Raw genomic sequence first — 14,400 nt, forward strand, 5'->3', positions numbered from 1 at the left:
CAAGAGACTAGCGACTAGCCCATGTTAAAGGACCATAAGCCTGAAGCTCAGAGAGAAGTCTTTGGTTTATGGGAAACCCACAAATCCTCTTTCTACATGTTACAGGGACATACTAGATAGTATTGGTGAAGTATGCTCTGCAGCGTTGGCTATTTAGGAGTCTCAAACACCTTTCCTGTTCCCGACTTGCTTGTTCAGTGTCAGTGCAGAGGTCACTTTTCAATAGACCTTTCCCAGAATGCACTCCAGCAGAGAAAATTGCTTTATTAGAACTCCACTAACCTCTTAGGGAAGTTACTCTTTTCAAACCATCATCTATTTCTATTAACAGCCAGCAGAATTGTGAATGCTGCTCTGGAGTATAATACAGGCTGTAACTCAGGATCAAGTAATGCAATATGTTTACAAAGTTATTCAACTTTTTTTACGTAGAGGAAGGCTACATTCACATCAGCGAGCGCAATATTGGACCAAGAAATTCAGCCCGATATCGCTCTCGCCAACATGTGGCGCGTGTTTGATTAAAAATCACATTGCTTCTGTGAAGTTGAGATCCTCGCACATATCAGGATCGCAGATGTTGCCCAATTGGAAACATCACATGGCACGCAATTACATTTTTCTTGGCTATAGATGGACATGGGTCTGAATTCACTTGCATTAGTAAGGTTCCGTCAGTATTTCTGTACTTTCAGTGTCTGAGGTGGCGACCATATAAGTAGTTGGGTCATGTGACTATTAACCCTTTGCAATCCAATTTTGGATTCAGGGGGCTTTCTCTTTCTGCCATTATACAATGGTGCCATCTACTGGCTAGAGCCAGTACTGCGGTATGTGACATGCTGGAGAGGCCTCCGACAACAGAGCGGCCAGTAATACACAGTAAGAATACCCTGCCGGACGCCTTCAGACATCAGAGCTGTACAGGCTTCAATCATAATGTCTTTAGACGTCAGACAGTGGATTGGAAAGGGTTAAGAGCAAGTCTAATATAAAATTTATTTGCCAGAAACGTATTAAACTTTCCTACTTGTATACTTTTTAGTGACCTATATGTAAGTATTGGTATATATGCTGCCATAGGTAATCTGGTCCTGCTCATTTATGAACTGATGTACATTATCCCAACTACTTTGACATGCTTCTGCTTCAGGTCTACGTCATATGTGATAAGAGGACATAGAAGACCACAAGCTACAGCCACACACAGGTCAATGAGACGTCCGATCCACAACTGTAGCTAAATTACACACGGTTAACACATTTTCCATGAGTTGTGACTTTGGGCGAAGAGATAACGCATCGGCAAGAATTGGAGATGTCTTGGCTCGTGCACCAGAAGTGAGAAGGTCTGTGGCGGATATGCTGGCAATGGAAGTCATTTTGCATTGCCGCCCTACGCAAAATAACTCAGATGACTTGCAAAAGATAGCAGCCGGCTCACTGGAAGAATTTCCTCTTCGACTCTTGCCAAAATTTGTTCCGTGGTTTCCATATCATTTGCCAACGTTGACCCTTAAACCTCAGAAATGTCCTCCATCTATCTCAAGGAATCTGTCCTCAGAAGTAGATTACAACTCCTTCGATCCACTCAATGTAGAGCCCTCTCTATGCTGTGACCCCACACCAAATTTGTTAGAATTTAAGGCAAATACGAGCAGTGATGATGACATGCAAGTCGTGTCTGCAGAACAGGACCGTGTTGTATATGAAGCATCAAATATCAGTGAAACTGTATGCAAGGAGAAGATGTTTCTGCGGTCATGGAGTGTCTGTACTCAGAGGACTGGGAACAAGGATCTCGTCATTCCACCATCTCCGGATCTTAAATACATCTTGGATCGACTTAAGTTGAATCTGTTCCATCGGGGAAGATGGACTATCTTGCCATCAGTTTGTGGGGATCTGAGTTTGGAAGAAGTTTGGGATAAGTTGACCAGAATGATAAAACACGGCGTCCTTCCAAGCTGTAATGCCACGATGCAGCGAGACATCGGGGAGATCTGGATATTCTGTGACCTGCGCTATTGTGAACATGTTGGACAATTAGTGAGATCAAAGTTAAGACTGGCTGGTAAAATTAACTTATTTGTTCACAAACACGGGGTGGTTTTAAGTGTGTGAGCTTAAAAAATGGATATATTGTACACATGATTATTTGGGGTAAGATATGAAATCTGATACACCCCAAAGAAAGTCCCTATGGATGGCGTCATAGACTTTATTAGGGCTGCGCGGAAGAACATGGCCACCACACGGCTCCACTGCACTAGTGTATGCCTGGGCCGTATTTACAGGGGGCGAGATCGTTAGCTGACCAATTTCCCAATATTACACTTGTAAACATGAAATTTTTTTTCCTGCAAGTGCAGTGGGTTTTACGAGAAACTCCTCACGACACATGCGTGCATGAAAATCGCGTTTCAGAAATAGAATTGGCAAAACGCATTACACTCGCATGAAAATCATATTTACATGTAAGTGCGGTGTGATTTATTTTTTAATTATTTTTTTTTTAGCCTCCAGTAGGAAATAATGGACGACTCCTGAACGGAATCGCCAAAAATAGGACATGCTATAATTTTTCTACCTCACCGTTATGTTTTATGTGACACATATTCCTTTACATCCTCTATAGGGACCAGACCTTTTATGTTCCATTTCCATTGGCATCCTGGGTCTGTTGCGTCAGGTTTCCAGCAGACTCCATTGTAAGTCAGTGGAGTCCTTTGGTCCTCCATCAGATCGGTCACACAATGAATGCGGCACGGTGTGGTGAGACTTAGACTCCGCTGTCTTAAAATGCGCGGTCCTTCAGAATGATTCCTGCTAAATGATAGATCTGTTCTATATTAAGATGATCTAGTTTTAGCTTAGACTACCTTTTAGTGTATACACCCAAACTTTTGCGCAATTTAGGCAATACTCCTTTTTTTTTTCCTTTTAACATCCCTTTGTTGGACACAGCAAAAAGTGCCTAAACCACACAGCATAGTTAACCGGTTTCTGGCACATTTGCAACAAAACACTGTTGCATTTTAATTGATAGATAAGCGACATTGTGCGGCCAAAGATGGCAGTATAAGGCCGGGCTCAGATGGGCAGATCTCACAGCGTGCAGGCTGCGAGATATACGCACGCGGCACAGTCAGTACGTGATGACTTTGCTTGCTGGCAGCGTGCCGCTCATCGCCATGTATTATCTTTGCGGGTATGCTCACATAACACACCCCAAGAAAGGACATGCTGCAAATTTTTTTTTGTGCGTATATTTTGCACAAGTCATGTGAGCGGCAACATGGCTGCCTATGGCAGATTGGTGCAGTGTATTAAGCGTGCAAGACCCACGTGTGAAATACACTATACCATCCGCTCATGTCAGCCGGGCCGAACAATGAAACATTTCAAGAATAAGCCATAAAATTGATTTTGCAGAATTATGTAACCAATGATTTTCAATGGCTTCATTCCTATTTCCAAGGTCTTCTGTCCTGCAATGTGGCATGGAAAACCAATCGCAGCGTGTCCTTTCTTACTGCGCCTTTTTTTTTCTTCCAGCCCACGTTCCCCTATGGAGCCTCCAATTGGTTGCATCCCACAAATCTGCGATTCGTTTTTAACATTAGAAACTGCTATTGACTTTAGAAAATCGCGGCTAATACTCAGGAAAAAGCATCGCTGACGCTCCACAATCACATGAGCACATATGCGATTATTTATATTTTTAACACCATTTTTCTCGCGGCGATATCGCGATCGCCAGTGTGAAGGAGCTCTAATTCACTTATGTTGGCATGCAATGTCCCACAGCAAAACTACGAATTTTGGCTAAGTCCTCACGCAGCCTAGAGTCATTCTTTGTGTCTTGGTTTACTATTTTTGTGTTTCTAGCACCAAATATGAATTGTGCCGCCTACGGATTTTATTAAATAAAATGATGAAATCTCTATTTCACTCTGAAGAGGTTTGTGTGCCGTTATTGAAGTGCAGAAAACACACCACACATCTGCGCAAATGTTATTAGGATCTTTTCAGTCGGTTACAAGCAGACACTCGCGTTACCGCGACCTCCTTGTTTGTTGAGGAGAAGCCTCATGGCCGTTCACACGATGACACACATCACCTCTGGCTGAAATACGATTTTACTGTATTTAGGGTGCCTAATGGATAAGAGCTCTAGATTAGCCCAAACAGTTAATGTGCCGTGCCACACCTGCTTAAAGGGACTGTCCCACAAATAAAGGTTACGTTTGTTAGATCATGCACAACAATTGGGCGTCTCACAGAGGCGTAGGTTGCCATGCATGTATTCCTGTGGCACAGCTAGTACACAATGACGTGTGTGCTGGCAATCGCCATACACTATCCTGCCATGTAGGGGCACCTACGGTAATACTCACCTAGATAGTGCCTGTGCGGGTTTTTTGGAGAGCTTCGTTGGGGTCTTAATCTCTGCTATTGTACAGGCAGCCAGTAATGATTTTATCATTAGAAGTGGCCAGTACTGGTGAGGTGGAATCAAAAGAACACTAGGGGGCGCCATAACACTTATGTAAGAGTGATATCTACATCGATGAACGCTTCTTTGGTTTTTTGTTTTTTTCTTTTTTTCTTTCTGAGTCAGAAATAAGGATAGAACAGTATATTTAGTAGTGAATCATGCTGTAAATGGTGAAATGTTGGCCATCTTTGTGAAATGAATTAGTCGGACTACTAATGCTTTGTTGACATATTCATATGTGCCATATTCATGTGAAAGCTGTCTGAAAGAAAATCTGTCTTTGTTGCCTTCAGCAACCAATCACTGCACAGCTTTTTTATTTCTTATGCTGTTGAGGTACAATGAAAGCTGGGCTGTGATTGGTTGCTATGGGTAACAAAAACTGGCATATAATTTTTAATGCTTATTCCTTTTCACATTGTTGGATTACTCCCAGAGTACATCATAGATGAATCATGTGACCTGCTGGACTGCTCAAGGTCCAAATGATCCTAAACAGCCAGTAGAGGGTCTCCTTCAGCCCCCTCTATTCTAGCCTGCTCAGTACAGACTATCCAGATCACACCAGAAATAATAATTATCACACTGAGAACTGGCCTTAGATTGCGTACATACTTGCAGTTTCTGCTTCCATGTCTATGCTGCACAAGTGTCCGTCCAGGATAAACTACATGAGCGTTTTTGCACTGGGTGCTGCCATCTTGACGCTCTGCTTCCAACCCTTCTTTTGGATGGAGCACTACCAGCATAATTAGAGTATGTTCCTTGGGGTGTGCACAAGTGATGAACAGCTAGAGAGTCTACTCCAGAGATGCTCCTGGCATTGATGAAGAGCCAGGGCATGGGTTCTGCACTCTCGGCATGCTCGGTGTAATGAGTATGCCTTTAGACAGCTTTTATAAGAGTGTGGCGCTGGACTACTTTTCTGTGGCCTGCCCTGTAGGATCCCTGATAGAACCCGACAGACCTCAATGTTTTATGAAGTTCATAAGGTGTTGTAGGTCTCAATTGTAGAACTGATGTGCCGCTGTGATGCTGCTTCCATTATAAACCAACTCCACATGACACATGTGAACGGAGTCGAATACTGTAATTCTATATAGTTGTATAGAATAGAACTGGACATCAGTAGAATTATGAATTAACCATTTCCAATCCACTGTCTGACGTCTAAGGACATTATGGTTTAAGGCTGTACAGCTCCGATATTGGAAGACATTTGTCGGGGTTCTCTTACTGTATATTGCCAGCCCCTCTGCTGTCGGAGCCTATCCAACGTGTCACCTTATGCAGTACTGGCTTTAGCCAGCAGATAGCACCGTTGTATAATGGCAGAAAAAAAGTAAGCCCCCTAGAAAAACCAGGATACAAATTGGATTGGAAAGGGTTAAAGGGGTTTTCAATAGCTGGTTGGCCGGGGTCTATCGCTCGGGACCCCAGCTGAGCGGGTGCATGCTGTCAGTGCCGCAATAACAGAGATCAGAGTGGGAGCCGTGCCTGCAGTTACAAGCACTGGCCACTATAAGGAGGTTGTCGCGGAGACTTCTGCACCGACCTCTGTGTATTTGAAGCACAAGTCTCCACTCTAACCTCCCATGTAGTGGCCAGCACCTGTAACTGCAGGCACGGCTCCCATTTATTTCAATGAGAACCGTGCCTGCACTTACAAGTACCGGCCACCTCACTGAGTTCGGCATGGAGCCTTTCGCTCCGACCTCTGTACTTGCGGTGCTGACAGCATGCACCCGTTCAGCTGATTGGTCGGGGGGGGGTCCCAAGCAACGAACCCCGGCTGATCAACTATTGATGGCCTATCCTAAGGACTGGTTATCAATAGTATTTCCCTGAAAAAAAAAACTTTAATCCAACCATAAAAAATCAATGAAAAGCAGAGGTAAAAAGCCCCCAGTCACAAGTGGTGTTGTCTACCAGTTCTTCCAACAATGTCCTCCAGAAGCTCTCTAAAAGCTGAAGGTTAGCAGGTCCGTTTACATGGATGGATTTACTTTGGAAGATTAGTGATCCCACCTGGCTACACTTCTCATTTACCAGAATCCTTGCTGTACGATGGATGGGCAATTTGAGGTTCACAACTTCAAAAAGTATTCATTTTTGGGCAATGCATTAGTGGGCTTTTATGTGAGGCTCTCAGAATAAGTACAGTGCAACAAGACACAAGCACCATATTATATAAAGTACTGTTCTATTGTTTTCTATGGTTTGTTTTTGTATTGTTTTTTGTTAAACCCTTGTGTCGCATTTAGACAAGGTCACAGCTGACCTGTAAGGCCATGTTCAGCTATGTTAGATTTGATGTGGGTTTTTAAAAGGGTTGTCCAGTTGTAAAAGATTGATGGCCTATGCTTAGACTATACCATCAATAGTATATTGGTAGGGATCCCCGCCGAACAAGTGCCTGCCAGGCCGGCGCATCACTACACAGTTCATTTCTGCAGAAAGCAAATGGTTTCCTTCTCACTGCAGTGGTCCGCCTTGGTATTACAGGCCATTCACTTTAATGTGAACTTTGCTTGTAATACCAGGCCTGGCCACTGCAGTGAGAGCAGAGCTGTCTGCTTCCTACACTAACCTAGAAAACAACTGATGGGTGGTGGTCACGGGTGGCAGACTTCCACCGATCTACTATTGATGGCCTATCTTAAGGATAGGCCATTAACCCCTTAAGGACACGGCCTATTTTGGGCAAAAGGACACAACGATTTTTGGCGGATTTTCATCTTCATTTTTCAAAAGCTATAACGTTTTTTAACTTTCCGTTGACACGGCCGTATAAAGGCTTGTTTTTTGCGTAACGACCTCTAGTTTTTATTTTCAAAACTCTTTATTCAAGAAGCCAACAGAATAAGTACAGCATTACTGTTTGTTTCACCAAGGTTTTCCCTCGCAGGGGCTGTTATGAATTGTTCAACATATTTCTTAAACTGGTATAATTATCTCTGACTTGTACTTATATCCTCATCAGTCGCAATTAACTTATCTAACTAATAATCTATGATTATTCATACATTTTATCCTTTAAACAAATAAACTTTAACTTCATTCAGCTCTGGTCGTCACTCGTTTCTGCTTCAAGTCCCAGTTGATGTTTTTAGGTCGACTGGAGGACGTGTCGGAATCCCGGTATATCTATCATGTTTATCCATGGTTCCCAGGTCTCCCCGTATTTTTCTAGTGTGTCTGTCCCTATTGCGTGTAATCTTTCATATAATGCAATCCGAGAGACTCTTTCCATAACCTCTTGAAAGGACAAGGTTCTCTGCTTCCATCTGGAGGCGATATGAATTCTTGCCGCCATACAAATCACCTGGATCAGCTTATGTGCTCGGTATCTGACACCCGGTTGTCGGTCGCCGAGAAGGAGTACTGTTGGAGACCTGTGCAGGGGGCCTATAAATAGACTTTGTATGAGCCTATGAACCTGTGTCCATAGTCTCTTCACTACTGGGCATGTCCACCAAATATGGGCTTGGGTGCCTACCTCCGCACAGCCTCTGAAGCAGAGGGGTGAGACTGATTGGTAAATTTGGTGTAATCTACTCGGAACCAGGTGGGTTCGGTGGAGGATCTTTATGGATGTCTCCATCAAGGACACCTGTTGGCTCCCCCTTGCAATTGTCTCGCAACACTGCCTCCATCTTTCCGGCGCCATGTCTATATTCAGATCCTTTTCCCATTTTTCCATGTATGGTAATCTTTCCTCTCCATCTGGTGTGTTCAGAATATTATAGATCAGGGCCAGGGAGCCCTTTCTCATTGGGTCCCTCAGACACATTCTCTCAAATGTAGTCAAGTCCGGGAAGGTCTGTGGAAGTTTGAGTGAGTTCAGAAAGTGATAGACTTGATTAATTCTGAAGTTTTCCGCTATGGGGGGATTGAATTTAGCTTTAAATTGGCTTATCGTCAGTAGCCTTGACTTTTCTACCAGGTGGCTTACGTTTGTAATTTCGTTTATTTTCCACCATTGGAAATGCACTAGATCTTTGCTGGGGGGGAACTTTTCGTTTGTTATTATTGGTATTAGTCTGGATGGGCTAGTTGACAGTTTATGCTTGTATCTATTCTCTCTCCAGATCCGCATTGAGTGGTATGAAAGAGGGCTCAGCTCCCAGAGATTTGCCTTTATAGTACCTCTGGCCCAGGTCAGTTCCCTGGGGGTGTAGGGGTGTAATTTAGCTTCCTCCATGTTGACCCAGAGAGGAGCTTTGGCCCCCCCGAGGGTTTCGATCCACTGCGCTAGTCTCGCCGCCGTATAGTATTTCTTTAAGTTAGGGACTGAGAGTCCTCCCCGACTCTTGTGGTGATACATGATTTTATTCTTTATCCTATGCCGCTTGTTGGCCCATATGAACTTGAAAATGCGTTTCTGGAAATTGTATAGTACCTCGTTCGGGATGGGGATAGGGAGGGTTCGAAATAAGTATAGTATTCGTGGCAGAGTATTCATCTTTATCGCGTGTATCCTGCCTATCCATGAGAGCATTGGGTCATCCCATTTGTCTAATTCCGCGGTTAGTTTTTTTATTAGGGGAGGGTAGTTGCATTTGTATAATGTGGACAGTGAGGGAGTCAGGTTGATTCCCAGATATGGGATGTATTGGGGTTGATGTTTGAAGCCAAAGTTTAGGTCTATTAGTTTAATTAATGGTGCGGGTGTGTTTATATGGGATATGTCGCTTTTATCCGCGTTTACTTTTAATCCCGTCAGACTTGCCCATTTATCCAATAGATTCATTAAATTAGGTAGCGATATTAGGGGTTGGGTAACTGTAAGCAGCATGTCGTCTGCGAACATGCTCAGTTTATATTCCTTGCTTCCAAGGGCTACTCCTCTTATATTTGGGTTCTTTCTTATGGCGATTGCTAATGGCTCCATGGCGAGTGCAAAAAGGGCCGGAGAAAGCGGGCATCCCTGGCGGGTGCCTCGCTTAATTGGGATTGGGGTTTCTTTGGTGGATGGCAATTTGAGTAGGGTGGCCGGTAGAGAGTATAGGGATTTTATTGCTTGTAGGAATTCTCTCCCAAAGCCCATCCGTCCCAGCAGTTTAAAGAGATAGTCCCAGGATAGGGAGTCAAAAGCCTTCTCAATGTCTAGCGCCAGAAGGGAAAGCTGGCTGTTGGTCCTCTGGGCTTGGTCTATGATGTTTAGGACTTTTCGGATGTTATCTGGTGCTTGTCTCTGTGGGATGAAACCTACCTGGTCCTTGTGTACTAATTTTGGGAGGAATTGGTTTAGTCGTTTTGCTAGTATACTAGTGAAAATTTTGTAGTCCAGGTTTAGGAGTGATATTGGCCTGTAATTTTTCGGGGACAACGGGTCTTTATTTGCTTTGGGTATTACTGTGAGGTTAGAGTTAAGGAATTCTTTTGGTGGGGTTTGGCCTTCCATTATAGTTTGGAGCATTTCTCTCAGGGGCCCACTTAGTGTGTCTTTATACTTTTTATAATATATGGCCGTTAGACCGTCCGGGCCTGGGGCTTTCCCTGGTTTTAAGTTATCTATGGCTTCCTCTATTTCTTCGTTAGAAATGGCGCTGTTTAGTACATCCCTCTGCTCATTAGAGATAGTGGGGATTGGAAGTGCCTCCAGAAATTCGTTCCTTTGGCTTTCGCTTCCTCCTTTATGCTCCTGATAGAGGGAGGTGTAGAAATTGGTGAATATCTCGTAAATTTTTTCCGGGTTTGTTGTTGTGTTGCTATGAGGGGTGTAAAGTTTGAATACGGAGTTGAGTCTCTGAGTGTCTCGCAGTTTTGCAGCGAGCAGTCTATCTGGTTTATTGGCGAATTTGTAGTATTTGTATTTAGTCCATTGTAGTGCCCTCTCTACTTTCTCCGATAGCAAGGTGTTTAGTTGTAGTTTGATGTCTCTTATTTCTTTTGTGGTTGCTCGTGAGGGGTTGCGTTGATTGAGGTCTTCCAAAAGGAACAACCTTCTCTCCAGCGCTTGGAAAGCCTTTGATTTTTCTTTCCTTTTCTGAGAGGAAAGCTGAATTAGTTGGCCTCGAATGTAGGCTTTATGGGATAGCCAGACCCACTGTGGCTTGGCTTCTGGGCCCTTATTGAGGTCAAAGAATTCCGCGATTTGGCTTGTGATTTTATTTGAGCTACTTGGGTCTTTCACTAGTGTCTCATTTAGCCTCCATCTATAGGTGTTTTTTGCTATTTTCCCCAGGTCTATTTCGCACATTACCAGGTCATGGTCCGACCAGGCACATGGGAGATGTCTGGTGGTCGTGAGTTGGGGTAGGAGCGATGTTGAGGTCAAAACGTAGTCAAGTCTTGAGTATGTCTGGTTAGGCGCGGAATAAAAGGTGTACCCCCTATCCCTGCCTCGTATCTCTCTCCAGGAGTCCGCTAGTCTGTGTTGTTCCAGCTTGTTTTCCCACTCTTTTCTCTGTTTGGCGGAGAATCTGTCTGGGTTATTACTTGACCTATCTAGTGTCCCGTGAAACGGGAAGTTAAAGTCCCCAGCCCACAGTACCTTGTGATGTGGGAATCGTGCTAACTGATTTGCTACTCTTTTCATCGTGGGCCAGGGGTTCTCAGATGGGGCATACATATTAACTATCAGTAAAGGTTGCTCTTGTAATAACCCCCATGTGAGACAGTATCTGCCCTCCTGATCACTCTCCGATTGGATCTCCTGAAGTGGGAACGAGTTGTGCAAAAGTGTCAATACACCTCTGTGTTTTTTACTAGCTGCGGCTGAGAAGCTTCTGGTGTAGTGCCGATCAATGTATCTAGGAGCCGAATTGTGGGAGAAATGCGTCTCCTGTATACATATTATTTCTGGTCTGTGTTTAGCATATGTAATGAGGGCCTTTCTCCTTTTGGCTGGGGAGTTAAATCCTCTTACATTATGTGAGATTATGCATACCATTTGTTGGCCTGGTCTAGGCTCGCTAAGATGTTGTCATCGGGGGTTTTCCCTCTGTACCTCTGTAGTCCTCCAGTCCGAGCTATTTTCTGAGTGACGACCTGTAGTCTGAAATCAATATCATTAACATACAACCTTTCAAACATAGCAACTTTTTCCCATTGACTTTGGGGAGTCAATGGCGTACAACTCAACTTACAATTACTGAGGGTCCTCAGACCCTTTTGGCCAGAGAGTGGATTTACTTCACCCTTCGGCGATTCATCCATCTCTGCAGAACTCAACAACTAGTAGCCCACCGTTGGGCCTAGGCATCATATTAAATAACTGGCAATGCAACTCAGAACATTAATATATCCATTTCGTTTCCCCATCGTGTGAGGGCGGTCTCCCTTGTTTACTCTCCCCGAAGCCATCCCCGACCCACCCCCCCAAAAATCTCTCAGGCCTGAGGTCTTTTATCTTTAAAGTTTATCTTTAAGCTTCTTCGGTGTTTCATCCCACTTCCCCCCCGCCGGGAGTCAGGATTGGCGACGGGGAGAGACTCAGGTAACTATTATACTCCGCCTTCCCCACAGTCAGGGTTGGTGGGGGCCGTTGCTTCTTGAGGTGTGGTCTCGTGGTCTCGGCCTGTCCTGTCTCGGGTGTGAAGTGCGCCAGGAGCGTCTGGGAAACGAGCGCACTCTCCCGTCCTCCTGTGCTCTTTCGGCTGGGATCTGCGCTCTCTCCAGAGCCTCATAGGCTTCGTCTAGGGTTTTCGCTGTATACGATCTGCCCTGGTTTTGGAAAATGATTGCAAAAGGGAATGCCCATTTGTATCTTATGTTAGCCGAAATTAGGGCTTGGGTGATTGGCCGGAAGACTCTTCGCTTTGCCAATGTTGAAGGGGCGATATCCGCATAAAGTTGGACTGTAGGAGACATCCCCGGGAGTGGAGCGAGGTCTCTTGCTGCTGTCAGGAGCTGGTCTCTCACCTCGCTATAATGTAGCTTGAGCACCACATCTCTGGGCAGCTCAGGGTTCGGGGGTTTGGCCAGCGCCCTATGGATCCGATCTATTCTAAGAGACGCCTGGTCGATCTGGGGCAGAAGTGCCGAGAAGAGATTTATCGCAGTTTCTTTCAGGGCTGTAATTGACTCGGGTAGGCCTCTTATTCTAATGTTCGATCGTCGGGATCTGTTTTCGAGATCCTCGAATTTGGCCTCTAACTGGTCGTATTTGGTCTCCAGGTCGGTTATGTGGCTGCGATCCGTTTCTAGAGCGTCAATTATATCATCTGTTTTCTTTTCTAATTCGTCGGTCCTCTGCCCCAGATCCCGAATCTGCTCGGTGAAATCTTTCACTGCTGCGGAGAGTTCGGTTCTGAAGATATTTGTCATTTTTTCTGTCATTTTTTCTAGCAGCTTGGGGAGATCTGAGATGTCTTGTCTGGTCTCCATCGCGTCTTCTTCTGCATCGGCTTCTGAGGGGGTTCTGGATGTAGTGGGGGTGGGTGAGTCCGTATGCGGCTGAGATGTGAACATGTTCATTATGGTGCCTTTGGATGGGGTTTTCGCTGATTTACCTTTGGGTTTGGTCATGCTTCTTAGCTGGTTGGATGGTTACACCAAAGGATGCTGCTGTGTTTTGAGCTGGAGATCTTACAGCATGATGCGGGTGGCCCGGTGGAGCAGAGGCTAGGGGTTCATTATCCCGTACGACTAGCTCTGCTTAAGCGTTGAGTGGGAGCTTGTAGCTGTGCAGGAGATTGGTGCCCACACTTTTGCGGATGTAGGAGGGCTGGGCCCCGGTAATATTTGGGCCCCGGCAGTCTGCTGTGGGTTGTTTGCGGTCGCCCCTTGGATTTTGTTTGCCAGGGGGGGCAGGGGGTCCCCTGTGTTAGCAGGTTGGCGCTGAGGGCCCCTAGTTATGTGTGGGCCGCTGGAGTTATAGCTGCCTTCCCTTTGGTGGCGCGTGGGTTCTGGGGTTTCTCCTATTGGGCTTCGCTGTGCCCCTTATAGGCCTCCCTGTGAGTCCTGCTGCAGCTTTCTCCTGTGGAGTTGTGGTGTTGGTGGGGGAGGGGGGGGCTCTCCTTCCTCTCCTCGGGCGTTGGCAGGGCCCCTGCGGCTGTAATAAACTTTGCTCTGACCGGGTGGGGAGTGAGGGGGAATCCCCTTTAACCACTGCTTATCCCCCCTTGCAGTCTCTCGTCTCCCCGCCGGGTCCCCACTCGTACCTTCTGTCTGCCAGGCTTTTTCTCCCCCCTCTTCCTTCCGCTCCCCTCTCTCTCTCCAGCAACGTTGTGAGGGCCCCCTGCTCTTCTCCGCTGTCCCTCCTCCCCGCAGCCGACTCTGACCTTTCTCCTGGGTGCCGCTGATCCTTCTCCCGATGTGCTGGGGAAGACCTCTAGTTTTTATTGATACAATTTTTAAGTACATATGGCTTTTTTTGATCATTTTTATTGCGTTTTTTGTGAGACAAAATGAAAAAATAAGCATTTTTGCATCTTTTTTTTTTTTTTTTTTAGGGGTTTTGTTTATGCTTTTTGCCGTGCAGGATAAAAAGCATGTTCAATTTAATGTACACGTCGTTATGGATACGACGATACCAAATATGTGGGATTTTAATAGAGATGAGTGAGAATACTCGCTAAGGCACATTACTCGAGCGAGTAGTGCCTTAGCCGAGTATCTCCCCGCTCGTCTCTAAAGATTCGGGGGCCGGCGCGGGTGACAGGTGAGTTGCGGCGGGGAGCAGGGGGGAACGGGGGAGAGATCTCCCCTCCGTTCCTCCCCGCTCTCACCCGCCGGCCCCCAACTCTTTAGAGACGAGCGGGGCGATACTCGGCTAAGGCACTACTCGCTCGAGTAATGTGCCTTAGCGAGTATACTCGCTCATCTCTAGATTTTAATTTAAAAAAAAATTCATGCTACTATCTGAAAAAGCACAAGGGTTTTTTTTTTTTTACTTTAATTATTTTAATCTTTTTACACTTTTTATGTCCCTGTAGGGGACTTGCACCATA

At 45.4% G+C, this 14,400-nt stretch overlaps 2 protein-coding genes across 5 annotated transcripts in view; both read left to right on the forward strand.

Annotated features, from left to right (window-relative positions):
- The window catches only part of TRAPPC13 (trafficking protein particle complex subunit 13), a 46,910-nt gene that overhangs the window by 4,155 nt on the left and 28,355 nt on the right, over positions 1-14,400 (forward strand). The window lies entirely within an intron of this gene.
- On the forward strand, positions 1,158-3,913 carry SHLD3 (shieldin complex subunit 3). Its single transcript, XM_066601874.1, has one exon. It carries the CDS (start codon positions 1,270-1,272, stop codon positions 2,122-2,124), a length of 855 nt encoding a protein of 284 aa, XP_066457971.1. The 5' UTR covers positions 1,158-1,269; the 3' UTR covers positions 2,125-3,913.

This window comes from Eleutherodactylus coqui, chromosome 5 (assembly GCF_035609145.1).
Source record: "Eleutherodactylus coqui strain aEleCoq1 chromosome 5, aEleCoq1.hap1, whole genome shotgun sequence".
Lineage (NCBI taxonomy): Eukaryota > Metazoa > Chordata > Amphibia > Anura > Eleutherodactylidae > Eleutherodactylus > Eleutherodactylus coqui.

Coding starts and splice junctions, on each gene's coding strand:
- SHLD3 (XM_066601874.1), top strand. CDS start 1,270: ATGAGTTGTGACTTTGGGCGAAGAGATAACGCATCGGCAAGAATTGGA.